At 41.6% G+C, this 27,964-nt stretch overlaps 1 protein-coding gene across 2 annotated transcripts; it reads right to left on the minus strand.

Moving 5' to 3' along the window:
- Nucleotides 1-384: 384 nt before the first annotated feature.
- On the minus strand, nt 385-27,964 carry ASH2L (ASH2 like, histone lysine methyltransferase complex subunit). 2 transcript variants are annotated; one of them, XM_079726620.1, is made up of 16 exons: nt 27,690-27,964; nt 26,957-27,023; nt 26,692-26,837; nt 23,672-23,760; nt 23,296-23,390; nt 19,570-19,665; nt 18,795-18,890; nt 17,847-17,922; nt 15,282-15,375; nt 14,320-14,537; nt 7,368-7,535; nt 6,879-7,072; nt 3,436-3,528; nt 1,998-2,096; nt 1,210-1,269; nt 385-1,113 (listed from the first exon to the last, which is right to left on the minus strand). In XM_079726620.1, exons 1-16 carry the CDS (start codon nt 27,875-27,877, stop codon nt 1,006-1,008), a joined length of 1,887 nt encoding a protein of 628 aa, XP_079582746.1. In that variant the 5' UTR covers nt 27,878-27,964; the 3' UTR covers nt 385-1,005. The 2 variants fall into 2 exon arrangements, with proteins under 2 accessions (XP_079582746.1, XP_079582745.1); XM_079726619.1 differs by having other exon boundaries at nt 15,282-15,404; nt 17,843-17,922.

The following is a 27,964-nucleotide window of genomic DNA, read 5'->3' on the forward strand; positions in this document are numbered from 1 at the left end:
AATAAATTTATTTTAAAATATTTATTTATTTATTTGGCTGTGCCAGGTCTTAGCTGTGGCACGCGGGATCTTTAGTTGCGGCATGTGGGATCTAGTTCCCTGACTAGGGATGGAACCTGGGCCTCCTGCATTGGAAGCGCGGAGCCTTAGCCATTGAACCCCCAGGGAAGTGCCCCCTGTTCACCTTCTTGAGAGTCGGGTTTCACAGGATAAGAGGGGGTGGTCAAATTGGCTGGAGGGAACAAAGCAATGGGGGAGGGTGGAGATAGAAACCTGTCTCTCCTCCAAGGCTGGCTCCCCTTCCTCAGAGTGCCTTACTGTTCCGACACTGTCGCCACATGGACCCCAACCTGAAAGGGAAGCAAAGTGCCACACACACTCGAAGACAAGTTTTATTTGGGAAGAGTTTCTAATTGTTAAAGCTGCAAGCAAGTTCCCTTCACAAGTATAGTTCTACAGACCTAGTAGTTTCAGAGATCCCAGTGTTCAAAGGTACACCTCAAAATTAAGAACAAAAACACACCCACAGCGAAAGGGAAGAGCTGTTAGACTTGTTTGGAATGTACAGCCATGGATTTCAGCTGTTCTCAGAAACAGGCCCACCACTTCCTTGGGAACCAGGCGGGATGGAGGCAATGCCCGCAGAAGGACATGTCTTGAAACATGTTAGCTACTTGGGCAAGGTTACCCATTCCTTAGAAAACACAGTAAGCAGCAAGTCTCAGCTGGTGGGGTACATGGCACAGGCCCAGTTCACGGGGCGCTTATGGGATCCCAGGGTCGGCAGCTGTTGGGAATGGCACACGAAGTAAAAGCCGTGATAGAAGGGACAGTGCTGAAGGGCAAGGAGTCTCTCTCAGACCCACCTGGCCTCTAATTTGCTACAGCAGAGGCCGTGTTCTGCAGTATCTTCAGGAAAACATTTGCCACAGTGAAAAAACAAAAACAAAACCCGCTCATATTATTCCCCAGGAAGTCCGTGTCTGCAAAGGAAAAGGGACTTGGTCAGGGTTCCCACGGGGGACTCCGCCTCCCATCCACTTCTGTTTCCACGTGATACAAGACGTCAGCCAGAGTGTGTTCCACCACGGCGCCCCAGCCCATGTCACTCATCTGCGGGAGGAACAAGGAACAGAGAGGTGAGGTGAGACGGGAGCAACTGCAGCAGGAAGGCTGAGGATGCACGCAGACATGTTCAACGTTACTCACAGGGCGGTACATGAGATCCTTTGGAGGATACTTGAAGCATGGTCCAAAGTTAATGGAGACCTGGGATAAATTCAATCCAAGCAGACATGGAGAAACAAAAGAAGAAAGCAGTGAAAACCTTAACGTGACACGGGAAATTTCTCGCTTTAAATGTAGCTGTGATATTCACGGCATAACTGAAACAAATGATATACATTAATACTGCTAAAAGTGGTCAATACCCTATAATAGCCAGCAAGAATTAGGTGAATAAAATAAACTTGTGCTGATTTCTGTTTATAACCTAAAGATTTCCTTATATTACTTCAATGGGGGCTACTGACAAGAGGAAGAGGACATGGAAACTTCCAGGCATTGCCTTTTCAAATAATTTGCTTTTTTCAGCTGGTAGGCTCTAATGATAGCCCCTTCATGCTGGATCATATTTTTTTAAAAATCACTATAAGCAACTGTTACTAATGATGGTAGGTTATCACGACACATGACACCAAATTGATTTATGCGTGTAAATACTTTATATCCTTTACACTGAACAACAGTGACCACACAGTACATCCAAAGGAAAGGTATGGGGCTTTACAATAACTGCATGATCTTTACCTGTCCAAGCAAATACTTCGTGGAGGACCCACATGTTTTTGGAACAAGCAGTAACAGTAGGAATATGCTCCCATCCCACTCCTCGGCCTTTCAGATTTCTTTCTAGAATCCCATCAATGGCTCTTTCACCACAACCGTCCACCTATCTCCCTCAAGTTGTGTTCACAGGATGAACAGACGATACGTACCGTGCAGCTCTTGTACAGCGAGATGGCCGGAAAGTAAACCCCCTCAAAAATATCTTTGTAAGCCACACCTTGATTGACACCATTTTTATAAAAAATTATCTGAAATAAAAACCATGGTTTTACTTCAGAATTTTAAAAAAGAACAAACTAAAAAAGAACTCCGTTGGAGAACCCTTCATTAGCAGTAGGGTGGCAGCACTTGAAGAAATCCTGAGAATAGCATGTAGCTTGTGTAATAGCAATAGCTGACATTTATATAATACCTTAGATTTTTCAGAGCCTGTCTACATGCACTATTCCAGCTGGTCCTCAGGGGTTTTTTTGGGTTTTTTTGAGGTGCAATGGTGCCTTTTTTTTTTTTTTCTTGGTCCTCAGGTTTATTTGCTTTCTGAATTCCTATGCTACTTATATAGAACAGTTCCACGTTCTGTTTTTCATTACATTATATTTATAAAAGGTAACTGGTTGTCCACTGATCCCTTGGAACTACACCCTTTTGAGCTCATTTACCTGTCCCCTTCCCTTGCCTCAGGTCCTCACTTCTGCATTTCTACTTTGAAAATCTCGCAGGACTTCTGTCAAAGTCTCTGAATCCTCATTTCTTGGTCCTTTCTCTCTCAAAACTATCCTGAATATTCTCTGAACCACTACGGATGGACTTCAGAAAAGGCTCCTTTTTCTGAAGTAACTTTCTCTACCTCTTCTTCCCAGCAAGAGCTATCTTCTGCCTGGCTGTATTTTCTGGCTGTATTATCTCCTTAGTTCAATTAACTGTTTCCCTTTACTACTTTTTCCCTAAAAACAATCGGAATCCTAGTTTATTTCTCCTACATTTGCTTCTATTACTGATGCAGGTGGCTTCACAGCATTTTTATGGAAAAATGTTTCCAGCTCAGAACTTTCTTCCATCCCTTCCCCTTCTATTTTGGGCCCCTGTGGTTGGTCCAGATGCACCAGCCCTTCTTTGATTGTGCTAAGACCTTGGGCAAACATGTTCCCAAAAACCCTGGAGAAGGGAGGCAGGGAAAGTTCTAGAAGGCACTGAACGAGCCATCACAGCTCCTGCTGCCCCCCGGGTCACACAGCGAGGCCCTGAATCTCCTATTCCAGTTTCCTCCTTCCGTACTTGCTACCTCCTCTGACAAAGGATAAGTATCTCTGACTTGCTTCCTCAATTGCCCTCAGACTTTCTTATTTGGCCACTGTTTTATACCCCCTTTTCTCTAAGAATCCAGGTCATCCCTCTCATAGCAGCAGCAGGTAGCCCAGAAAGAACAAAACACGCCAGGCAGGAGAGTGCGCTGGCCCTGCTGCTGCTGTGTTAGCAGAAATCCCTTCATCCCCACTGTGGGCCTCAATTCCCTCACTTTCATAATAAGGGGGCTGGACCCAATGTTCAAATTCTTCTAATTCTGACATTTTGATGACCATGACTCACCTCGCTATGGGGAGTCTGCTTTAGGCTCTTCTCTGCTTTATCCACAAAGTCTTTTTCTTCAAAATACAAATAACTCTTGAACTTTATCAAAGCCTTGAAAACCAAGAGAGAAGAAAAAAAAAAAAAAAAGGAAAAATGAAGCATCAGCTACATCATCATGGGGGAAAAAAAAAAAGCCAGATTCACAAAAATAGCACTGAGTCCTTGTGTTCTGAACAGAAATTTAAAATCTTTGCAGAGTCAGCTTTGTTAGATTTTGAACAACTATGTGTGTCTTTAGAATTACCAGATGGCACATGCTTGTTAAATATTTTCACAAAAGGCCCTTACTAAGATTTGGGGGGGTCACTTCCTTCCCTCCTACTTCCCTACCTGTTTCTCCCACAGGTGGTCTCTGGGTCACTCCTTTCTTACTGGTTCCCAAGACTCTGTTTAACTATTCACTCCCAGGTAATCATATGACATTAATTTTCTTTTTTTAACTTTTTTTGTGGCCACACCACGTGGCTCGTGGGATCTTAGTTCCCTGACCAGGGATTGAACCTGCACCCTCACTCAGTAGTGAAAGCATGGAGTCCTTGGACCGCCAGGGATTTCTCTGACATTCATTTTCCTAAATTTGAATTTTTTCACACATACATACACTGAGCGTGGTGAAAAAAATTCAAGAGGTATACAAGAACACAAAATGAAGACTATCTCTCCCACCATGTCCCTCCACACTCAGTTTTCTGTTGCCAAAAGCAATCACTGTTCCAGTGTCTGGGTATCCTTCTAGAAAGTCTTGGCATATATTAGTATCTTTAAAATTAAAAGGCATACAAATGGTAGCATACTATCCATTCCGATTTGTATCCTGACTTTTTCATTCAACAATATACACCTGAGGTCATTTTATATCTGTATATATGTAGCTTCTGAATAGATCCACAGTATTCCATTTTATGGACATATTAGTAATTGCTTATTCAAATTAAAAACAAATTTTTATAATGGAAATGAAACAGTAAATAATTTTAAGGATTCCAACATTATCCTCGCGTTAACTGTAGACCTCCGTGCACTGTAGAACCAAGCACTCATAGGAGTGACGAGAGTCAGCAGTGTGATGCCACCGATACAATGTGCTCTGACTGCTTATTATCAGAACAACCTTAGAGGAGACACCACCCGACTTAAGCACTTACTCTAAAGCTACCATGATCAGGACAGTGTGGCACTGGCAGAAATAAAGGTCAACAAATAGATCAGCGGAACAGAGAGCCCAGGAATCGATCTCCACAGTCACTGGACTGTCACAAAAGGAACCAAAGAAATGAGGAAAGGAGTTTTCAAAAAATGGGGCTAGAATAAGTGGGTATCAACACAGGAAAAAAACCTAAACTTGGGGGCTTCCCTGGTGGCGCAGTGGTTAAGAATCCGCCTGCCAATGCAGGGGACACGGGTTCGAGCCCTGGTCCGGGAAGAACCCACATGCCGCGGAGCAACTAAGCCTGTGCACCACAACTACTGAGCCTGTGCTCTAGAGCCCGTGAGCCATAACTACTGAGCCTGCATGCCACACCTACTGAAGCCCGCACACCTACGGCCCGTGCTCTGCAACAAGAGAAGCCACCACTATAAGAAGCCCACGCACTGCAATGAAGAGTAGCTCCCGCTCGCCGCAACTAGAGAAAGCCCACGTGCAGCAACGAAGACCCAATGCAGCCAAAAATCAACAAATAAATTTATATTAAAAAAAAAAACGGGCTTCTCTGGTGGCGCAGTGGTTGAGAGTCCGCCTGCTGATGCAGGGGACACAGGTTCGTGCCCCAGTCCGGGAAGATCCCACATGCCGTGGAGCAGCTGGGCCCGTGAGCCGTGGCCGCTGAGCCTGCGCGTCCGGAGCCTGTGCTCCGCAACGGGAGAGGCCACAACAGTGAGAGGCCCGCGTACGGCAAAAAAAAAAAAAAAAAAAAAAACCTAACCTTGACCTCTACTCCACGTCATTCACAAAAATGAATTCAAGGTGGATCAGAAACCAAGCTTAAGAGCTAAAACCATGTTTTCAAAGAAAACATGGAAGAATACCTTCATGACTTCCTCAGAGCAGGCAAAGATTTATTAACTCATAGAAAGCAATATAATTGTAAAGAAAAATCTGAGATGGACTTCATAAAAATTAAGAACTTCAGTTCATCAGAAGACATCATTAAGAAAATGAATAGAAAAGTCAGAGTAGGAGAAAAATACCTTTTAAAAAGCCATTTCCAACAAAAGACTGTAATCCATTATATATGAAGAACTCCTACAACTCATTAAGACGACGAACAACCCAATTTTTTTAAAAAAGTCAAAATATTTGAACAGAAACTTCACAAAAGAAGACAGATGAATGGCCAGTAAGCACATGAAAAAATGTCCAATATCATTAGTCACCAAAGAAATGCTAATTTAAACCAAACGAGATACTACTACACACCCACCAAAGTGGCTAGAATTGTTTGGTAACAACAAATGCTAGCAAGAATGTAGTGCAACTAAAATACTCATACACCGTTAGTGGGAATGGAGAGTCTGACAATCTCTTATAAAACTAAATGTATAATGATCCAGTCATTCTATTTCTAGGCAATGACTAAAAAGAAATAAAAACATGTTGACAAAAAAGGTCTGTACAAGAATATGCATAGCAACTTTATGTATAATAAACCGGAACTTGAAATGGCCCCAGTGTCCAATAATAGGAATATAGGTAAGCACTGTGGTATCACACAATGGAAACTACCCTGCAGTTAAAAGGAACAAACCACAGATTCCTGCAACAGCATGGAAGAATCTCAAAAGCATTATGACAAACAATAAAGGCCAGACACAAAAGATCACACACTGCATGGTTCCATTTACATGAGTTCAAGAACAAGCAAAACTAATGGAACAGGATTGTGATGCGGGGAAAACTTCACAACAGTGTTGCCTCAGTGCGGGTAGGAGCTGGCACTGACTAGGATGGAGTATGAGGGAACTTCGTGAGGTGTAAGATTCAACGTGTCCACAGGGGTTTGGCTCAACCATAAAACTCAGTGAACGTACCCTTAAAATTTGTACATTTCATTTTATATTGTACATTTTATATCAAAAGAAAAAACTAAACAAAAGTTAATCTCTAGCCAATGACATGCACCCTTAAGTACTTGGCGGGGGTTAAAAAAACATGGATGAATGGGTGGGTGGGTGGGTGTGGGGGTGGAGGAATGAATACATAACATGTTAATGGCAGAATCTAGGTGATGGGCATTCGGACACTGACTTTTAAATCCTTTCAATTTTGTTATGTCAGAATTTTCAAAATGAAATATTGGTCAAGATGTAAATGGATAAGCATCATTAAGAGAACACACAGTTGAAGGCATCAGCTGCCACGGGTCTTCAAACCCAGGAATCTCTCGGGAGGGCAGACTCACCTTATCTTTATAGGTATCGGGCAGTGACTTGGCTGTCTCTGTGTCTTCAGGAAGACTGATATAAAATCCCAGGACATCTCCCTGTCCATAGCCAGAAGAGTAGTGTTTGCCAATGGACTGGTGGAATTTGGTCCCCTTTTTGCTCCGCCAAGAATAGCTAAATTTATCATAACCTAAGGGTGCTTGAAGGTTACCTGTCCCAATAAAAAGATATACAGGAAGTCAGAACTGCAAGTCAACTCTGGTTTGCTAAAGGAAAATATTCTACTCCTTTTTTATTTTTACTTTTTTGCCAGTTTTGTAAAATGGCTAACAAACTATTTCTCACAAGCAATGAATTATAAAAATATTCCTAGGAACTGCAAACCACCTAAACCCTCAGGAATTGAATTTTATGACCACAATAAAATAAGCCTACAAGTCGTGAAGCTTTGCCAGATGGTCTATACCTCCACCTGTTGCCACGTCCGTATCACAGCCCCAGCTTACCTAACGGCTGGGACCAGCCCAGTCTGGCAGCGGTGTCTGGCGGCATCTCATCCACCGTGATTTCAAAGTACCAGGCACCTTTCCGAACCCCATGAGAAGCCCGAACCATAGAGTAGCCCTTCTCTCCGACCACAGTCAGCCGGTCATCGGAGATCTTTAACTGGGGAGCTGCAGTGATGGAGATTAAAACAAAGGCCTGCAACTTATTTGAAATACTTGGAGACAACTGCCACAAACTCTTACCCTCCAGTAAAACGAAATAAAAAATCCGAAATATCAAGTCAGGAATTTGAAATATTAGTTTAAAAGTCTCCAGATACAGATGAAGGAGGAGAAAGAAAGAAAAAGGAAGAAAGCTGTTGAGTAATCAGTTTTTATTAAATGTGATTATTTAAGATGGCAGGTTAAAACGAATTGTACTTGTCTATTCCCTAAAATATAACAAACCAATTGTAATGTGTTTGGATCCTGATGTGAATAAACCACCCTTCAGAAGACTTTTCATTTGAAACAATTTCAAACTTTCAAAAATAGTGGAGTCCTCACATGTCCTTCACTCGGCTTGCCAAGTGTTAACACCATCTGTGACCATCACACAAGGATCAAAACCAGAAAATTGACATTGACACAATACTGTTACACTGATCTATAGGTCACCTCCGAGTTAAGCCAATTATCCAAATAACATCCTTTTTTTGTTCCAGGATCTAATCCAAGATCCCCCATTTCATCTAGTTGTCGTGCCTCCTCAGGTCTTTCATGACCCTGACATTCTGAAGGGTACTGGTCACTTGGTTTGTAGAAATGTCCCTCAAACAGGTCTGTCCGATGCTTCCTCCTGTCTGGGTCCAGGTCATGCCTCTTCCAGGACACCACTGCAGTACTGCCGGGCCTCTCAGTACGTCAGCACATGCTGTCCAAATGGTGATGTTAAACTCTGATCACTTGGTTAAGGTGGTGCCTTCCAGGTTTCTCCACTATAAAATTACTATTTCCCCTTTGTAATTAATAAGTATTTCGTGGGAAGATAAAAAGATATTTGAGACAATCAAGGAAATCTGATTTGGACTGAATTCAGATGATAGCAAGGAATTGTATGTTTTGCTAAGTATAATAAGAGCTTGTGGCTATAAAAGCAAACTCCATACTTTTTAGAGATACATATTTTTAAGAGTACACAGGGTGAGACTTACTTCTTAAAAATTAAAAAAAAAGAGTGAAATAAAGGAGCGGATAAAACAAATACGGCAAAACCTTGATAACTGTTAAATCTGGGTGAAAACTATATGCAGCTTCATTGTATTCACCTCTCGACCTTTGCAGATAGTTTGAATCTTACTTTACTAAGAGACCATTAAGTAACATAAGGGGACAATCTAAACCAACTGGAAGGGACACTGTGGCTTGGAAGTGAAGCAAAAAATGACAAAAGGCGGGAGAGTATTTTCATGCTGTGTAGGTTGATTTTATAGATGTAGAAGCATCTCCAACCCAATTAAGACTTAACTGAGGGAAAAGCATTTGAAATAGTATTTGTGGGACTCTAGAAGTTGTCTGAATTCTGCTGGAAGAACAAAATTTAGTTTCATTAGCTTTTATAAAGGCTTCGATTTATGAAGTACTTTCATAGGTAGGTAGGTAGGTAGGTAGGTAGACAGATGGCCAGACAGACTCCCCCTCACAACTCCCACCTCCACTGGAGAAACAGACCACGTGGCTGTTCAAGATCACACCGCAGTTGGCAGAGCCTGATTGAAGCCCTGGCCCTGCACTCTTTCCATGACCCCGCAATGGCTCTTGTATTCAGGAGATACAATGATAACCTCCCTAAATTAAATGCACATTGTTTAACAGAACTTTCTTAGGTATTTGGCAAATTCTACCTTCTCAAATACAAATACTTCTTCCTTTACTCCTTCCTGATCAATTCAGTCCTAAAGCCATTAGGTGGGGCTGAGCAAGGTAAGTGTCTGTGACAGAACAGGATATTAAAGGGTCTACCTCCTCACAAAACTTTTTAACTACAAAGGGAAAAAAGAGTAACTTTACAGTGGATAAACCTGGCAGATACCACCTTAGCCAAATGATCAGTGGACATCACCAGTAATGGGACACATTAAAGTCCTGCACCACCTACAGGATGTAGTATGTGAGATTATTTCTGTGATATTCCTGTTGAAGATGCAGAACTTGGATCATGAGGAACGAGATGAAACCAAACTGAGGGATATTCTGTAAAATAACTGCCTTCTAACTTTCAAAAGCCTCAAGGTCAAAGTCTAGGAAAGATGGAGAAGCTGTTCCAGACTGAAGACTTAAGAGTCACGACAACTAAATGCAGCAAATGATTCTCAACTGGACCCTTCTGCTATAATGGACGTTCTGGATCAATTGGGCAAACTTGGATAGAATATGAGCATCGGATGGTAGTAATCAGATGCTAATTTCGTGATTTTGATTGTTGTGTCAGTTCTGTAAGATGTGAAAGTTTAAAAAATTATCCACTAGTTCTTTCATATTCTTCCTTTTAAGAGGTGGAGCCTAATTTCCCTCCACTTGAGTGTGGGTTGAATTTAGCAACTAATTTCTTGTAACAAATATAATGAAGTTGAAGTGACTGTCCCACTTCAAGATAGGTCAAACTCTTTACAGCTCTCTTGGAGAACTTGCTCTAGGGGAAGTTAGCTTCCATAGATGAGGACAAATTAGCAGTCTATGGAGAGGCCCACACAGTGAGGACCTGAGGGTGTCCCGTCAAAGCCACGTGACTGAGCCAGCTTGGAAACAGACCGCCATCCCCAGCTAAGAGCTTGACTGCAAGCTGAGTTTTCCTGAGCCAGATCACACAGCTAGGCTGCTCCCAGATTCCCAACCCTCAGAAACTATGGGATGATAAACACTGGTAGTTTTAGAATGCTAAGTTTTATGGTAATTCGTTATGCAGCACTAGGTAACACAAGGAGAATGTCCTTGTTTGAAAGAAATACACAATGAAGTTCTCAAAGGTGAGACAGCATCATGGCAACTGACTCTCAAGTAGTTCAGGAAAAAAAAAAGTTTAGTACTGTTCTTACAACTTTTTTTTTCAATAAATCTGAGATTATTTCAAAATAAAAAGTTTAAAAGATACAATATAGATTTATTGTTAACTTTTAAAAGGCTCAGCATAAACAGCAGGCAGCCACTGCTATCCTACATATTAAATTCTAACATGTTACTGCTAAATAAGGGCCAGTGTTCTCCCATTTTTTCCCCTCTAGAATTATAGCTATTATGTATGGTGAAACACAACAAGGCTCACTTCTTAAACCCTGAAGTCACTTATTTGGCCCTTCCCTACTATCAAAGTATCCTTGTCGCTCACAGGAGTCAAACCGATCCATGTACAATGGTCATTAAACTGAGGGATTACGTCCAAGTGACTTCACTTGACTCCTTCACTTCTGAATGACTAGCATCAGTACAAGTGTTACAGCTTTTAGCATCAATTCAAGAAATAATGAATGGGCTTCCCAATGGAATAACTATATGGACATGTTTAGATTCAATTCAAAGAAACAACTGAAAGAAGCATATTTTAAACAACTGTGGAAATGTGAATATGGACTGAGTATGGAATAATTAAGAAATTATTATTCACCTCTATCAGGTAAGATAATGGCACAGTGGTTATGTTTCTTAAAATCCTTGTTGGAGATAAATACTGAGATATCTATGGGTGAAATAATATGCTATCTGGATTTGCATTAATACTTCAGAAAAACAGCAAAGAAATCCATGAGGTACACTTGTCTAAAAGTAGTTTATTTAAATTCACTTTCACATTCTAATGGATAATGAATGCTATTCTCTGAATAATTGAATAAATTATGCCATTAAAAGAACTATTACACATTAAAAAGAGTTTTGCATGACAAAAAAGTCATAAACAAAGTTAAAAGACAACTGACAAACTGGGAGAAAATGTTTACAACATATTCCACAGACAAAGGGCTAACTAACATCCCTAGCATATAAAGGGACAAAAGACCAAAATTCCAACAGATAAATGGGAAATAAAAAAACACAAACATAATTCACAAGGTAATGACTCTTAAACATGAAAGAAAATGTTCAAACTCAAAGAAACACAAATTAAAACACTGAGATTCCATTTCTCACCTCTCAGACTGGCCAAAATTAAAATCTAGGACAACACCTTCTGTTTGTGAGGTTAGGGGGAAACAAACATTCTCTACGCTGCTGGTGGGAATGCAAGCCAGCACAGCCATTTGAAGGGGAATTTGGCAAAACATCTAACAAAACTAGGTATATATGTACTTACCGTTTGGTCCAGCAAATTCCACTTCTAGAATTCAACCATGAACGTATACCACCAACAATACAAAAACACACATGCCCATGGTTATTCACTGACTCCTGATGAATCCAAAATCCTGGAAACAATCTAAATGCCCATATTCAGAGTGGTTGAATAAACCATGTACATCCACATAATGCCATATCATAAAGTTAAAAAAAGAAAACACTGAGTATGAGCTCTTTGAACGGGCGTGGAGTAACTGCATGAAGCAAAATGCAAGACTATCTACAGTATGCCGCGCTTCATGTACGAAAAAAGGAGATAAAAGGAAATACACGCGTGTGCGCTCACCTGTGCGGAAGAAATAAAGGATGAACTAGAAACCAGAGAGACTGGTCATGTAGAGGGCGGGTGGGAAAGTAGGAGAAAAAGAGGAAATGAGAGTGGGGCAGCAGGGGTGAGGAGGGATGACACTGTGGGCAAACCTCTGTGAACGACAGTAGCTCTAGAACTACAGTCATGCTGCACGTACCCTTCACACTCTCCCCTGACACAGACGCACATGCCCCCAAGATGTGGGAGAACCCCGAATGGCACACCAACACTAACAGCTGAGCCTACCGTATCACAAATGAAAAACATAAGCACACTGAAGGAGGTGGGGAAGGAAAGAACTAATCTAAGTCAGCCTCATCCTGATGGGATATGCAAGGCTAAGACAGAAAGAGCTGTACATAAATGCCGTAATCTAGTTAGGGAATGTTTCCTACAGTGGTTTGCCATTCTCAAACCACCTTATGTGCATATTAGACGTGAACGAGTAAGAGAATGTATTGGAGGCAATTAGAGTCAGGTTTCTTACTGTTCAAGAAAGAAGTTACAAGTATGGAAAGGTGGAAGGCTGGAACAACCTTGTGGTGTTTGATTAAAATCCAAGGTAGCAGAGTAAACTCAGTATAGGCATGTATATATGTGTCGGTCAGGATACGGACATACATTTCCCACCTCGGTCCACTGAGGGAGCCTAGAAGCAACACCCTGTAACAGTAAGCACACAGAACACTCACATCTTCATTTCTAAACACCATTCTCCAATCAAAGGAACCCGGGCTCCTTGGAGAAGGAGCCGATACTTGGCCTGGAGCACGGAAAATATGAGACGAACCAGAAACATCTTGTGACACCAGCAAGTAAGGAAAAAAAAAATGATGGGGCTTATCGAAAGGACACAAGATTCCATTTGCAACAACGTAGGTGGACCTGGAGGGTATTATGCTCAGTGAACTAAATCAGACAGAGAAAGACAAATACTCTGTTATCATTTATATGTGGAATCTAAAAAACCAAATGAATGTACATGACAAAACAGAAAGAGACTGACAGATATAGAGAACAGACTAGTGGAGGAGGAGGAGAGGGAAGGGAAGAGGGGCGAGATAGGGTTAGGGGATCAAGAGGTACAAACCACCATGCATAAAACAAATACCCAATAAATAAATAAAGCAACTATACCCCAATTAAAATAAAACAATGATGCTTTAAGGATATATTGTACAGCATCAGGAAATATAGCCATTATTTTATAATAACTTTAATGGAGTATAATCTATAAAAATATTGAATCACTATGTTGTACACCCGAAAGTAATATAATATTGTAAGTCAACTGTACTTCAATTAAAAAAAAAAAGGAAAACACAGGAACCAACCTAAAGAAGCTCCTAATGGCCAAAGCTGGAGTAATTTGAGCAACAAAATAAATATCTGTTAAATGCACACTGATAAAAATAATCAATTAAATAATAAAGAAAGGAAGGAATAAATAGCAAATGATCAGGCAAATACCACATTAACAACTGTCGCCGACAAGATCCACTGATGGATGTTAAATTAGTGGGCAAAACTTTACAGAGAAACGGGATACTTGCATAGCCTCGCAGTATCTTTCCCTAAGATATTTATGAACTACAAAGGGAAAGACAATAGAGAGAGGCAGCAGAAACCACCTTAACACAACCAATAATAAGACACATCGACATCACCAGCTCATGAGGTGATGCAGTGGGAAGGATTCATGTCTGCGGTGTTCTTCCAAAAGTGCAACACCTCAGTCTAATCATGAAAAAAAGTCAGACAGACCCTCACTGAGGAACAGTCAACAAAGTAACTGATTAACACTACAACAGGCTAAGGAGAAATAACTAAATGCAATGTGAGATCCTAGAAAAGAGGCACTAGAGGAAAAATTGGCGAAATTTAAATAAAGTCTTTAGTTTCAGTCATAGCACTTACTGATGTTATTTAATCTCCTGGGTTTGATAACTGTACTATGGTTCTGTAAGATCTTATTATTAGGAGAAGCCTGATGAGGGATATATGGAAATTCTATTATTTTTGCAACTGTAAGTTTAAAATTAGTTCAAAATAGAAAGTTAAAAACCCCCCACATACCATATATAATTGGCTAGAGCTTATAAGAAGAGAAAAGGAAGAAATTATTTCTTGCACATCCCAACTGGGTCTAGTCAGAGATGGGGGTGAGGGAGTGGTAGCAGAATGACGTGTCCGTCGAATTCTAGACGGGACACAGGTGACGACAGAAGTTCAAAGTAACACTGGGTCCAACGCGAACATTAACAGCTTACCTACCTCGATCATGTAGGGCTAACAAAACCCGTTCATACAAGCAGGCTCTGTAGAGGTCTCCAGGAATCGGTTTTCCTGCCCAGCAGTCGAGTTCAAGCTTCTCGGGGTCAGGGGCGTGCGGATCGGGCTCAGCTAGAATATACCGATAGCCATCTTTGTTAAATGGGTGTTCCAAGGGGTAGCCATGAGGGGGAAGGCGCTGAGCGGAAAACAAAGGGTCACTGCAGAAAGGAAAACATAAAATCAAGAAACGAAAACCCCCTCTAGCTCCAGTGCCTTCAATTCTGTAAGAAAGGCCTCTGATTTATTAGAGTTCAGCTGGAACACATGCAACTTCAAATGCTTTTCATTATTCACATAGATGATCCTGCCCTCTGCAGGCAAAACGGGGAAATGAAAATTACTGTAATCTGTGTGGATACCTATGAAACTGAGCCAGTAGACCACAGGGGAGAAACGGTGCAGGGGAACAAAGGCAGTTGCCTTTAGCGTATTTATTACTAGAAACTAACGAACAGAAACTCAAGAGAGATGAGCACGTACTACCTGTCTCCAGGCTGAATAAGAAATGACCTGGATGTCGCCACCTCAGCACTGAACAAAGTGAAGGGAACAGCCTTGACAGGGGAGAGGCAGGAAGTTTACGTACAAGGGCTAACATTCAGTATCGGCTTCACTCTCTCTGGTCCATCTACTCTTCCTCAAGATGCCTTAATGGAACTTTACTCCCAGGTAAATCACCACAGGCGTGCTGCCCCAGGGCTGTTGCCCCAGGGCTGTTTCACTTAGTAACAAGTTCCTAAAACAGGTCACCTAGTCTGGGGCTCATTCAAAGGGCTAAGGATTTGAGAAAAAGGGACAGGTTTGCGTCCTCAGACACCTGAGCCCTTCCCCGCTGACGGGCTCTGCCGTCCAGCCGCAGAGGGCGCTCTAACAGTGGTCAGTGGGGTGGGTGTTCTGCCCACCTCCGGGCCTTCTTGGTGGTCCCGGTGGCCCCGCCATCCTGCTGTTTGCGCTTAGCTCCTCTTCCTTTTCCACTGCTTCCCGCTGCAATTCCCCCTTTAAAGAAAAGGCAGATCACGAATGAGCTGTGACAGATGCCCCGTGGGGATGCTAACACTCCCAGCGTGCATTTGTGTAACACCACAGGAGGATTTCCTGCCTGAAAGCAGACTGCGCTTCACCCTGGCTCAGAACGATTCTGCTGAGAGGCTCCCACCCCAGGACTCTGGGTTCTGGCAGTAAGTCCAGTGAACCTAGCACTAACGATACCTGTGTTATAGTTTCGACTTTCGCTTCTTAAATGAACTGCAACTACTAGTACACTTTCCGAGGATGTGACACAAATGCATTTTCACTCGTTCAGATTCCAAACACCCAGAGCTAGAAACAAGTGCATGGATAAAACCCTTTTCCACCCAAATGAATACAAACACCCATAAGGAGAGAATATCCTCACTACAAGGGGGGTGCGCGCGTGCTTGAACTCCACATGGCGCACACTCCATAAGCATAAGAGAGGCACAGCATCTGCTAAAGCACTGGACTTGAATTTCCAACAAGACAAAAGTACACCAAACGTGGAAAACAAAAACAGAGGTACTAAAAAGGTGTTTCTGTCCAGTGCTGCTAGGCATCCAGTACGGTTGTCTGTGACACGAGCAGGAAAGGCGGCTTTAAATTTAGCAGGCGATCTTTACAATTATTACAATTGTGCCAATGCCCCAAATTTAGGTTAGACTAACCTGGCTTGTGGAATTAAGAGAAAATACCCATAGAGAATTTATAAATTTTATTTTTTAAAAAATGAGCTACATACAAGGGCCACAAGGAATACTACCTTGTATATTTCTAAAATAGGTGCTCTGAAATATTTGTCCAGTTCTGTCATTCCTCTCAGTTTGTTTTTCGAACTTCCAGAAAATATCCCTGGACTGTAGGAAAACACCTTTATGTAAACAACTGCATGAAGTAATGTATCAATTTGGGGCAAGCTTGGAAATTATCAGCAGTTCTGCTGCAATAAAAAGAGGATCAAGGGCTTCCCTGGTGGCGCAGTGGTTGAGAGTCTGCCTGCCGATGCAGGGGACACGGGTTCGTGCCCTGGTCTGGGAAGATCCCACATGCCGCGGAGCGGCTGGGGCCGTGAGCCATGGCCGCTGAGCCTGCGCGTCCGGAGCCTGTGCTCCGCAACGGAAGAGGCCACAATAGTGAGAGGCCCGCATACCGCAAAAAAAAAAAAAAAAAAAAAAAAAAAGAGGCTCAAGACACTGAAGGCAGGTCATATTCTGCATAGACAGGACCAGATTCATGCTGAACTTCCTTTTACGAACATACCAGGTTGTCATTTCTGGTCCTCATAAAAGGCTTAATGTTAAACGGCTGCAACATTGACATCTCTAGTTCGAGTTACCTTAATCAAAAAACTATTAAGTTTTTATCGGCATCTGCATTTCAATTATTTTGAGAGAAGTTTTAGATCCATCTTGAACAAAACAAGCAACACAAAGGGGACTGCTGGCCATGTTAGGCAGAATATGACAACGTACAAGCTTCCAATTACCAACATTAAACCAGAACTACTGTTTCATATCGAGTGCTACTGCCACCATCTCCACAATGCTTTAAAAATTTAACTTAGGTTTAGCTTCTACCACAACTCAGCGAAAAGCATTTTCCAAAACACAAAATACTTAAGTCTGAGAGGCTGAAAGAAGACAGAGGAGGAATTCACCTCCAAAAGAGGCTCCACCTGTAAGAACAGAAGTGGCACCATGTATTTGTCAAATGTTAACAATTAAAAGGAGATTAAAATTACAATTATGTAATTTAACAATTACATAATTTTAACAAATAATGTAAAAAGATGAACAATACACTTAGCTATTTCCCACCCATCTTAGAATATTAGTAACAGTGGAAGTGATTACATATTTAAGATGCTACCACTGCAAAAGACAAGGTAATGACACCATGTGTCACATGAATAGCTAGCTACCGCCCCATTATACCCACTCTCATTAGATTACCATTAGCAGCAAAGGGCTTTCCTGCTCTGAGATGGGTTAGAGAGCAAAATATGCTACAGTGGGTGATCAACACAGAAATGCTGTCATGTGAATAAGCTGAAGATTAAGGGCAAGAAAAACGAGAAGATGGGCAGGAAGTGTATCATATAACAGCTGAATTAAGGAAAAAGAGTGCAGAGCAAGTGAATCTAAATTAAGTGTTAGTTATGAAGATACAGATGGGGAGTCTAATATAAACACAGCGAATCTGACCTTAAAACTGTACCTTGTTTTATGCTAAATCTGTTTCACTTAAGACCAAACCGTAGTGTAAAGTGACAAAACGTTCTCCCCTACTACCACCTGTCAAACCCTTGGCTAGCTCCTAAAAATTGAGATTTGGACTTTAAAGCATCTTAGTAAATATCCAGTTAAGAGTCAACCCAAAGACTGCCCAATTCTAGGCACATCTGAATTCAACAGCTTACAAGGATTTCATCGATGAGACACTGAAACACTTACCATTTAGATTCCCACTGGTAGACACGGCACTGCTTTGTTTTTGGTTGTCATAAGCAGGACCAATGTTACTAAGATCCTAGAGGGAAAAATATTCAATTATAAAGGGAGGCTATCTAATCAAACCAACCTGGCAATGCTCAAAAGAACAGGAGAAATTCTAATTGAATGACAACCTAGATCTGAAACCTGCAGAGGTCCCAAACTTAGATGCTTCAGGGATCAGCCAGTAACACATGTGAGGCAGCCAAGTGTAAGGATCCAAGTGGTTTAAGAATGAGGATGAGTGGCAACCAACCCGTGCTGGGGGGCACGGCTGGGTCAAGGGTGCACCTCCCTGTGGGAACCAGACCCAGTGTAGTCAGAGCTTCGAATTTTTTTCTCTTAGAGCTTCGCATTTTACAAGAAAACGCAGAAATCTGAATTTCTATATGAAATCTTAAATTTTCAATGTGGGCAGATCAAACATTTTAAGGTACAGCTGAAAGATCTGACCTCCTGAGATGCTGAATGTGACCCCTGCCATTTAAACAAAGAGGGGAAGTTTTCTTTTTCCTCATATTATGCCAGATACACAACACAAATTCTTCTTCACAGCCAATTTTTCTTCACACTAACAAATGTTTTTAGAGCAAAATCTGAGATGGAAAGAAAAGGAGAAATAACTTGGAATGGCATATTTGTGTTACAAGTGAGGAAATGGAAGTTAAAAAAGATAAAAATGACACGCATCAAGTCATAACATTTTAGGGAAGAGCCAGAACTAAATCACCAGTCTCCTGGTTTAAGGTGAGTGTTCTTTCTTTCCATGTGTAGTAAGAACCATTTATTTGGAACCCACCATGCTATGGGCATTTGTAAGTGGCAAATATACAAATGTAAATAAACCCTGATTCTCTCTGTCCCCATGGCTTAAAAATCAAAAGGGGATTATGAAGCATATTAATGTACCTGATCCAGAAGGCCAAATTTGGGGTAATCTTCTTCTGGGTCCTTACTCCCAGGATCGGGGTGTTCCTTTACTAAGAATACATCTCTTTCTTTACTCTAAAAGGAAACAGTATTTTAGTATTACCGGAAATTTTATACTTAAAATGAATGGATGATGAACCGCTAACTCCAATCCCTAGGTGTAATCTCCAAATCCCAAAGCCCACCCCCCACCAGAAAAAAACCCAACACACAACAGTATTGTTTTTCCCTGATTAGAAAATTAATGCATGACCATCAAAAAATTCAAATAGAGGAACTTAAAAAAATGAGAGCCACTGTCCTTCATAACCCTCACCCATCCCTGCATCTCACAGAGATACATACTGTTAACAGCTTGCGCTGACTTCTCCCCAGGTGCTGTCTCTAATTCTAAGGACAATAATGTTCAGAGTTTTTTTTTTTTAATCAAAGAAAACAATTGTCTCCAATTTCAATATAAAAAATTATACTTGCCAAAGTGCACTGGACAAAGGTTTCAGTGTCGTACATAAAACTACCATGTCTTCATTTAAGACACAATGTGCAATTTACTGATTTTGTGTGAAAACTATTAAAATTCACAATTGCGCTCCAAGATTTAATACTAAGTTGTTCTCATTTTCTCCATCATCACATTATTTCAATGAGACCAAAATATATATATATATATATATATACACATATATACATATAAATTCTTACAAGGAACACTGGTTTTCTAAATGTTGAGTCTAGTCAATTTTAGCCTACTTACCATCGTCTTAACAATGTTATTTGGCCAGGTCATTTTCCCAGGTCTTTGTCTGGTCGTCATGCACTCCCAATATTTATCAATGAATGGTATGATATCCTAATTTTCAAAACAAAATATACTAAAGCTTTTATAGTTGCTTTCAAAATTATACTCACAAAAAGAAAAAACGCAGCATTTTCAAAGACCTTGTCAGAATCAAAAGACAAATTCATGTTTTGCCTTTTAATAACTGAACAAATACATAATTGCATGCGAACAACATATAGGTTGTGGGGAATTTCAAACAAGTATACATATACAAGGACTTCCCTGGTGGTCCAGTGGTTAAGACTCCGCGCTTCCACTGCAGGGGGCACGGCTTCGATCCCTGGTCGGGGAACTAAGAGCCGGCATGCAGCAAGGCGCAGCCAAAAAAAAAAAAAAAAAAAGATTCTGATTCAAACAAGTATATACACCTCTTAGTCACACAGGGCTTATAATCCAGTTAAAGGGAAAAGATCCGCCCTAACTCTGTAAGATGACTCCCAAGTACTCTCTCTCCTGAGCTCCTGTTCCTCCCCACCAGACGCATCTCCACCTGGAAACCCCGCAGGCACCTCAGACTTCTCGTGACCGAGACTGAACTCTGTACCTCACCTCATAAATCTGCTCTTAACACTCAGAATCGCCCGTCACCCAGAGTCACAGGCTTGACACACGGAGTCACTCTTGTTCTTCTCGTACAACCTGCGCATCTAAACGGTCACCAAGTGAAATTTTTTTTAATATATATATATATATATATATTTATTTACTTACTTACTTGCTTACTTACTTATTTATTTATTTGTTTGTTTGTTTGTTTATTTGGCTGTGTCGGGTCTTAGTTGTGGCGTGCGGGCTTCTCTCTAGTTTTGGCGCGGGCTCTAGAGTGTGAGGGCTCAGTAGTCTAGCGGCATGTGGGATCTTAGTTGCCCGACCAGGGATCAAACCCGTGTTCCCTGAACTGGAACAGCAGATTCTTAACCACTGGACCACCAGGGAAGTCCCACTAAATGAATTTTTAAATTTCAGAAACTTTTCACCAATCGGGGCTCCTTTCCACCCCCACTGCTTTGACTGTGGTCCTCGCCAGTCCCTGCTTGCATGACTACAACAATCTCTGAGCTTGATCCTCTGGCACCAACTTCCCCCCCATCCTAGGCCACCTCCCCCAGCCCACCAGAGTTTGTCCGCCGCTAACACCTTCCACCAGAATCAGTTCCGTGAACACCAAATCTTTACTAAAAGGAACCAGGCTGAATCAGGCAAAGCACAAGGGAAGACTGGGATGTTTTGTTGTTCCAGAAAGTAAGGAAGAGTTCAAAGACTGAAGAGGGACATATCAAAAAGTGTCAGGAGTCAGCCGGGATGGGTCTACACTGGTCAAATCTGAGCATCAGAAATCCAGAAATCCCATAATGGACTATAAAAATCAGTGATTCTTAAAATTAAAAACAACAACAACAACGGTGGGGGGGAGGACTCTTCTTTACAGAAGAACTGTAAACCAGTAAATGTATTCTGTTTACAATGACCATTCTATTAACTGCTTCAGGCTAGGACAGTCAATGGCTGCTACAACCACTGCTTGAAAGTGTTCACACAAACGATGTATTACCCCATAAATTACTTAATAATTACAAAGAAAAAGGGGTCTCTTTACAATGGAAACATCAAGTAGTTAAATTCAGGATGACTAATAAATAACCTCTTTACCCAAGTAGTCAAATTTAGGATCACTAATAATAAAACAAAGCAATATCTTATGTCTCCTGATGTGATACACAGAAAAACACACACTATCTACATAATATTCTTGCCAAAAATGTTTAACCCAAACCTAATCATAAGGAAATAATCAGATAAGTGCAAATTGAGGAGCATCATGGCAAATAACGGTCTAGGCTCTTCAAAATTTCAAATGTTATAGCAGACTACAAAAACAAAGTAAAATAAAGGAACTATTCTAGAGATAAAAGAGACATTACAACTAAATTTAATGTGTGATCCTTGATCAGGTCCTGGATAGAAGAAAAGGCTATGATGGATATTATTTAGACAATAAAAATACTGAGAAAATATACACTCAATACACAAAAATATAAACTGTATATTTAAGATAGTTGTATTGCATCAACATTAAGTTTTTTCAGTATGATCACTGTACTGTGGTTATGAGAGAGTATTGGGTAAAGTGTAATATCTACAGTTTAGTCTCACATAAGCTTAGGGGGACTATATAGATATGGGGAGATAAAGCAAACACAGCAAAATGGTAAAAGCTGGCAAATCTAGATAAAGAATAAACAGATGTTCATTGTACTATTTGGATTTTTCTATATATTTGAAAAATGCAGAATAACAATTTAGAGGGAAAAAAAACTAAGAGGCACACCTAATCACAGCACACCGCTATTTAAATGCGTTCTTTTTAATGTGGGAAAAGAGGTGGGGGGGTGAGGCGTGGGGAGGGGACCCTCTGCTGACTCCTCCGGCTTTACAGGATTAAGTCCTAACCTCTCTGTTTAGTAGAAAAGGCCCTGCTCAGTCTGATCCTGAATATATTCGTCTCACTAAATACCTTACACCAACCAGTGTCTTTCTTTTTTCTTTCTTTTTTTGTTTTTTGGCCTGGCCGCACAGCTTGCAGGATCTTAATTCCTCAACCAGGGATCGAACCTGTGCTCCCTGCAGTGGAAGCATGGCCCCTGCAATGGAAGCTCCAAATCCTAACCACTGGACAGCCAGGGAATTCCCCAACCAGTGTCTTACAAACTGTAGGCTGCAGTCAATTAGTAGGGTATAAAATCTATTTTGCAGGTCAAAACTAGCATTGACTAGAATAGAAAATATCAGCATGCAGAGGGAAAAGATCGGAGGGTGCCTCAGTTTTAAATGAGAGTGGGTACATATGCATGTATACCAGGTCACAGTGTAAACTCCAAAGTTGTAAAATTTACTTAACTCATATTTTGTTACCATGAGTCCCAGTAGGAAAGACTCACAGATGGGCTGATCATCTAATTCTGAGTCCTGACTTTAGTCCTGCGGTTTTCCAGTTTAACAATAAAGGATGAATCTTTTTAATAAACTGGCCTTTTCCCCTGACAAAATCTGTGATTGGCATCCATAAAAACAGCTCAAACTAAGCTGAGAAGGTTCGCCTCAAGGTCTCATTATTAACTGTGGGACAGACAATTGTTTGTTTCTATAAAGCCAATCAAAACTATTTAAGGATTTATCTTTCTTTTTTTTTTTAAATACACTCTTTTTAATATAAGGATTCATCCTTCTAACAGCTAAGCCAATGACACAATGAGCACACACTAGGAAGTTAGTAAATCACATGAAATGAGCACAAAGTAACCCCTTAATTCGTCATATATTCATAAAAATTGGGGGGAAAGAACTTACTGTTAGACTGTACAGTTGACCCTTGAACAACTCTGGGATTAGGGGCACCGACTGTCTACACAGTCAAAAATGCTCATGTAGGTTTACAGTCAGCCCTCTGTATTTGTGGTTCTACATCCAAGGATTCAACCAACCTTGAAATGTGTAGTACTGTAGGATGTACTTAGTGAAAAAAATCTGCACATAAATGGACCAGTGAAGTTCAAACCCATGCTGTTCAAGGGTCCACTGTATTTAGAAGTTCCTCCTGATTCTTTGGCATAATTGCAATTACAATAATTCTATCTCTACCTTATCTTTGGAGAACATGGTTTTCGGATGTTCATCCTGTGTTCGGGACTGCCAGGTTAGGTTGGCCAAAGCACTAAGGCACATTTCTTTCAAGTCTATAAAAACAAAAAGGAAGAAAAAGTTGCCTGTAGTAACATATCCCTGTTACCAAAAGAATATTCAACTAGGTGGTCCACAGATTAACAACTACAGCAGCAAAGAATAGAGTCATCATTTGATCTGAAACGGACAATAGCAATTATTCAGAGCTAAGCCCCAAGGTAACTTCTACCAGCTACCAAGCAAAGGTTTCCTGATTCCGCTGAGCCCAAATCCCTTTTCTTTGCCAGCTAACCAGAGGACAGTCACTTTGCAGTACTCCGGAGTTTGTCCTTACTTGCTTGCTTCCGGAGGAAGTAGGTATTCCCACTATGATGGCATACATTGCAGTGGAAACTGTAGTTGGTCATGAAAGGTAGACAGGATCTGGAGAACAGCCAAATTGTGCAAATTAGTGAAGTTCTGAACACACGCTTATGAGAAGTAAATCAACGGGGATCCATTCCCTCAGTGAAAGTTACATAATAACACTAATGTATTAATATACTCTTAAAACTTAAAAAGGTCATCAAGGGAATTCCCTGGCGGTCCAGTGGTTAGGGTTCCATGTTTCCATTGCAGGGGGCACAGGTTCAGTCCCTGGTCACGGAACTAAAATCCCACATGCTGTGCAGCAGGGTCAAAAAAAAAAAAAAAAGTCACCAAAACAGGGCTCATATTTTTACAAATACCTGGATTTTTCTGTCACAAAAATTTAGTAAGACATTATCCACTGTAGTTGATAATTCGGCATCTGCAAGGTTCTGACCTGAGCCTTATCCAAGCTAGTTTATTATAGTTTGTAAGCACCTAAAAGAGTATACCAGGCGACTTGTGGAAGAAGACAAAGTAGTCTCTCTAAATATCTTTACATTTAAATATCTGTATTTATATTATATTCAAGTATCTTTGTAAAGTGCCAATACCATTGTTGGAAAGGGCAGACAGGTATAAAAAGATGAATTTTTAAATGTAAATAATTATTCAAGAACAACACAGAAGTCACAAAACATTACTTGCCTCATTACCAAATGAATCCTACAGATTATAGTCGTATTTAAGAGTTTAAAGGACCCAAGAAGTAACTTCAGATTTAAGAGTTAGGGAAGATTTTTTGAGGACACAAGTTACGATTTGGAAAGATGAGTTGGTCTTCTTTTCTACAGGCAAACTATTTTGTGTAGAGATGAGAAAGTGCAAACTAGGAGGCAAAGGGGCAAACCGGTGTACACAAGTTTGGCCAGGGGAGGGGAGTTGTCGGGGGTACGGTGAAAGATAAGGCTTGAAAGGTAAGAAGTACAAGAGGCCTTACATGCCCGGGGAAGTGCATCTTCTCTGTGGGTAACAGGAACATCTTGAAGGGGAGGCCACCTTGTGAAAGCAGTAAGTTTGGTGATAGGATGGGTCTGAAGGGGGGAAGAGATTAGAAACGGGAATATGGAAGAAGCTCTGTAGCAGTTCCAGCAGATGGTTTAAAAAAAAAAAAAAAGTCCTCACCTCGAGTGAAACAATAAAAATGGAAAGGACAAGCAAGTGTACAAGAAGAAAAAAATTGCTCAAGCTTGGTAGCTGATTTGATGGGGGCGGGCATGAAATAAAAGGAGTCCTAACCACTAAGACTGCTTGTATCATAGAGGAAATCTTCTAAGAGGTGAGCTGGGGGCAAGAGAAGGCCTGTTTGAAGGCAGAGAGGAAGAAACTGGTGGAGGGAGAGACTGAGGGCTAACAGGAACCATGCATTAGAGAAGTGTGGTGGCTGTACTGGGTGACTGGAAAAGTACAGGGAGAGCTTGGTCCTGAAAAGGAGAAAGTAAAAGAAAAACAAAAGACTGGTTTAAGTTGGAAGAGAAGAAATCAAAATAAAGGCAGGTTTTTCTTGGACTGTGCTGAAACTGGTTTAAGGTATCCTTAAAGAGATGCTCCCAAGTGTGTGTCTACTGCCACCACTCAAGGGATTAAGAAATATCCTTATGACTGTTAAGATCGAGTTCCCTTACCTTTACCTCTCTCTAGAGCCCCTTCCACTAAACAGTCCATTGTGATAAGCTCCCTTACAGAAGAGATAGGCAGGTATATAGTTACCTAATTCAAATACAATCAGGTGTTTAGAGCAGCCTTTTTCATACCCTGCTAGCTCACTCACTTCCTCCAGCTCAGTCATAAACGATAATCTGTCCCACCTGCTGGGTTTTAGGTATAACTTCTCAAATTCAGGTACAAACTGGTCTCTACCAAACCTCTGAACTGTGGTTTGATTCATTGCTGGATTGTTCCACATTATCACTCTGATAAATTTCCTTTCCTAGGCCCTGTTTATCCAAACAAATTCTCCTTGGCAAAAGTGGCCCAATTTTAGGTCTGTTCTAACTGACCAGCTTATATATTTTCCCTATAGGTCTTTCTACCGAGATCACTTCTTCCTGATCCTTCAGTAATTTTCTTTCTTTTTTAAACATTCTATCCTTGCTCACCAGTCACATATTAACCAGAACATTAGTATCTCTTTAACTTTTTTTTTACTAGAAAGCAGTCATCAAATTATAAAGGAAGGTTATTTCTTCACAAACCCATCCAAGGGGGGTTAATTTCAGAATTAACAACGCAGCCCTATTCTGAGACAGTCTTACCTAAATTTATTTGTATAATACAGACCATAAAGAACACCCCAGAGAGGCAGCAGTATAGTTATTTCCATAGAGAGTGAGTCAGTAATGCTGCCTTGCTGGCTGTTGACCGAATCCCCAGAGTAAGTAAAGGAGCATTTCATTCTCAATCGTTCATAAAATGATTTTAATTCACTAGAAGACATGTAAAGACTGGAAATTGGTTTTGCTGAGGAGAGAATTCAGGACACCTGAAGGGAGTGAATTAGAAACCAAAAGGAAAAAAAGGATGGTTCAGGCATGAAGAGGACTGGCCATCTCAAATTTTTGACATCAGGCTTTTTCCACCATATACACCAACCCTTTCCCCCAAATCCACAATACCCAATAGAAGGTTTAAATGACATTGTCTCAAATTTGTTTATTTAATGCTTTGTAATTACATGGTTTGTCTCCCGTCCAGGTCCTAAGTGCAAAAACAGGGATAATAACTATCATTATACCTGTTAAGGGCTTGCCCTTAGTGGACAGAAGACACGCTCAGGCTATTAAAACAATTCCTGATTCAAATCCTACTACTCACTGAACAGGGATCAGGAGACACAGGAAATACTACGCATTTACGTTTGCCTACACACTGACTATTCAACTGTTGGACGTGTTGAGATCTAAAATTTACAAAGTGATTCTTACAAAGTCTACGAAAAATACTCACGAGGTATCTATGCCAAAGGTGTCTGCTGTGAACCATTTGGTACATATTCCACACTGCAGCTCCACCTCTCCCAACTGGCGACCATTCTCTTCATCCACGGAGCCCGCCTGAGTATCCATCACCTCTGAAGTATCCCCGGCACCTTCCTGTGTCCACAGAGCCATGAGAGTATCAAGTTAGTTGACCTGACTGTATTTTTGATTCGCTTAAAAACTTTAAAAACCAACCCTATTTTGCTCTGCAAACATCCAAAAGAAATACTTACTAGTGTATCCTTTCCATTAGAGGATTCTGTCTCCAAGCCACCACTTACATCAACTGAGTTTGCATCCCTGTAAAATAAAGAAAGCACTCAGAAAGAAGAATTTTTAAGAGAAACACACCTGAAAACGCCTATTCCCAAAGATGATGATCAAAGTACAGCTGAACTTCACACTCCTACTTTTTTCAGCAAAGACTGTTCTCAGACTGGATGCCCAGCATTAGGAAGAATGCGACCAAGATAAACGCAAGCCCATGGGGTATCAAGGAAACCTAATCGGCCCTTACAGACAAGTCTACAGGGGATGGAACTGGTCCTGGGGGAGGTTCGAAGAGATGCAGCTTTTCCGCTCTGTTTTCAGAGGAACCATTACTTCCGCCAGTCTGGCAGCGCAAAGTGGTTTCCTCTCTGGGATTTCTGAAAGGTTCCTGCTAGAAAGTGACCTATCAGCACCCTGCTGGGGTAAAAGGGCCGGGAGGTAGGAGGAGAAACTTGGGGGACAGGCCAAGCGGCGGGCGGGACTAAGGTCCGGGAGGGAGCAGGGAGAGCCATTGGCCGCAGGACCTGGGTTCGGAAGGGGCGGGCAGGAGGGCTCCCGGGAGCCGCGGGATTCCGAGAGGGGCGGGCCTGCCTGCCTGCCTCCCTCCCTCCTCCCTCCCCTCCCCCGCTCCCTCCCCTGTCCCCCTCCCTCCCTCCCTCCCTCCCTCCGTCCTCCTCGGGCTGCAGGACGTCTCACCCGCTTTCGGCCTCTCCAGAGCCAGGCTCCGCGGCTGGAGCAGCAGACGTCCCCTCCCCGGCCGGAGCGGCTGCTACCGCTACTACCGGTTTCGTTTCCCCTTCTTCTGCCGGTGTTGCATTTGCAGCCACTGCCGGCCCAGGTCCTGCATTCACTCCCGGGCCGGGTACGGTTCCCGCCGCCGCCATCACTGCCGCCTTCCAGACTTCTCGCGAGAATACTGTCTGCGTCTCGCGCGAGTTGCTCCCTGGCCCTCTAACCTTCAAATAGTAAAG

The sequence above is a fragment of the Hyperoodon ampullatus genome (assembly GCF_949752795.1).
Source record: "Hyperoodon ampullatus genome assembly, chromosome: 20".
Taxonomy (NCBI): domain Eukaryota; kingdom Metazoa; phylum Chordata; class Mammalia; order Artiodactyla; family Ziphiidae; genus Hyperoodon; species Hyperoodon ampullatus.

What these genes read in the sequence shown, in the direction of transcription:
- ASH2L (XM_079726619.1), bottom strand. Translation starts at nt 27,877, where the DNA reads ATGGCGGCGGCGGGAACCGTACCCGGCCCGGGAGTGAATGCAGGACCT. An exon ending in AATTTGGCCTTCTGGATCAG is followed by an intron (nt 17,923 to 18,794) that starts GTACATTAATAT and finishes TTTTCCCTCTAG; the next exon opens with GATCTTAGTAACATTGGTCC. An exon ending in GGGCTGGTCCCAGCCGTTAG is followed by an intron (nt 7,073 to 7,367) that starts GTAAGCTGGGGC and finishes TTATTGGGACAG; the next exon opens with GTAACCTTCAAGCACCCTTA.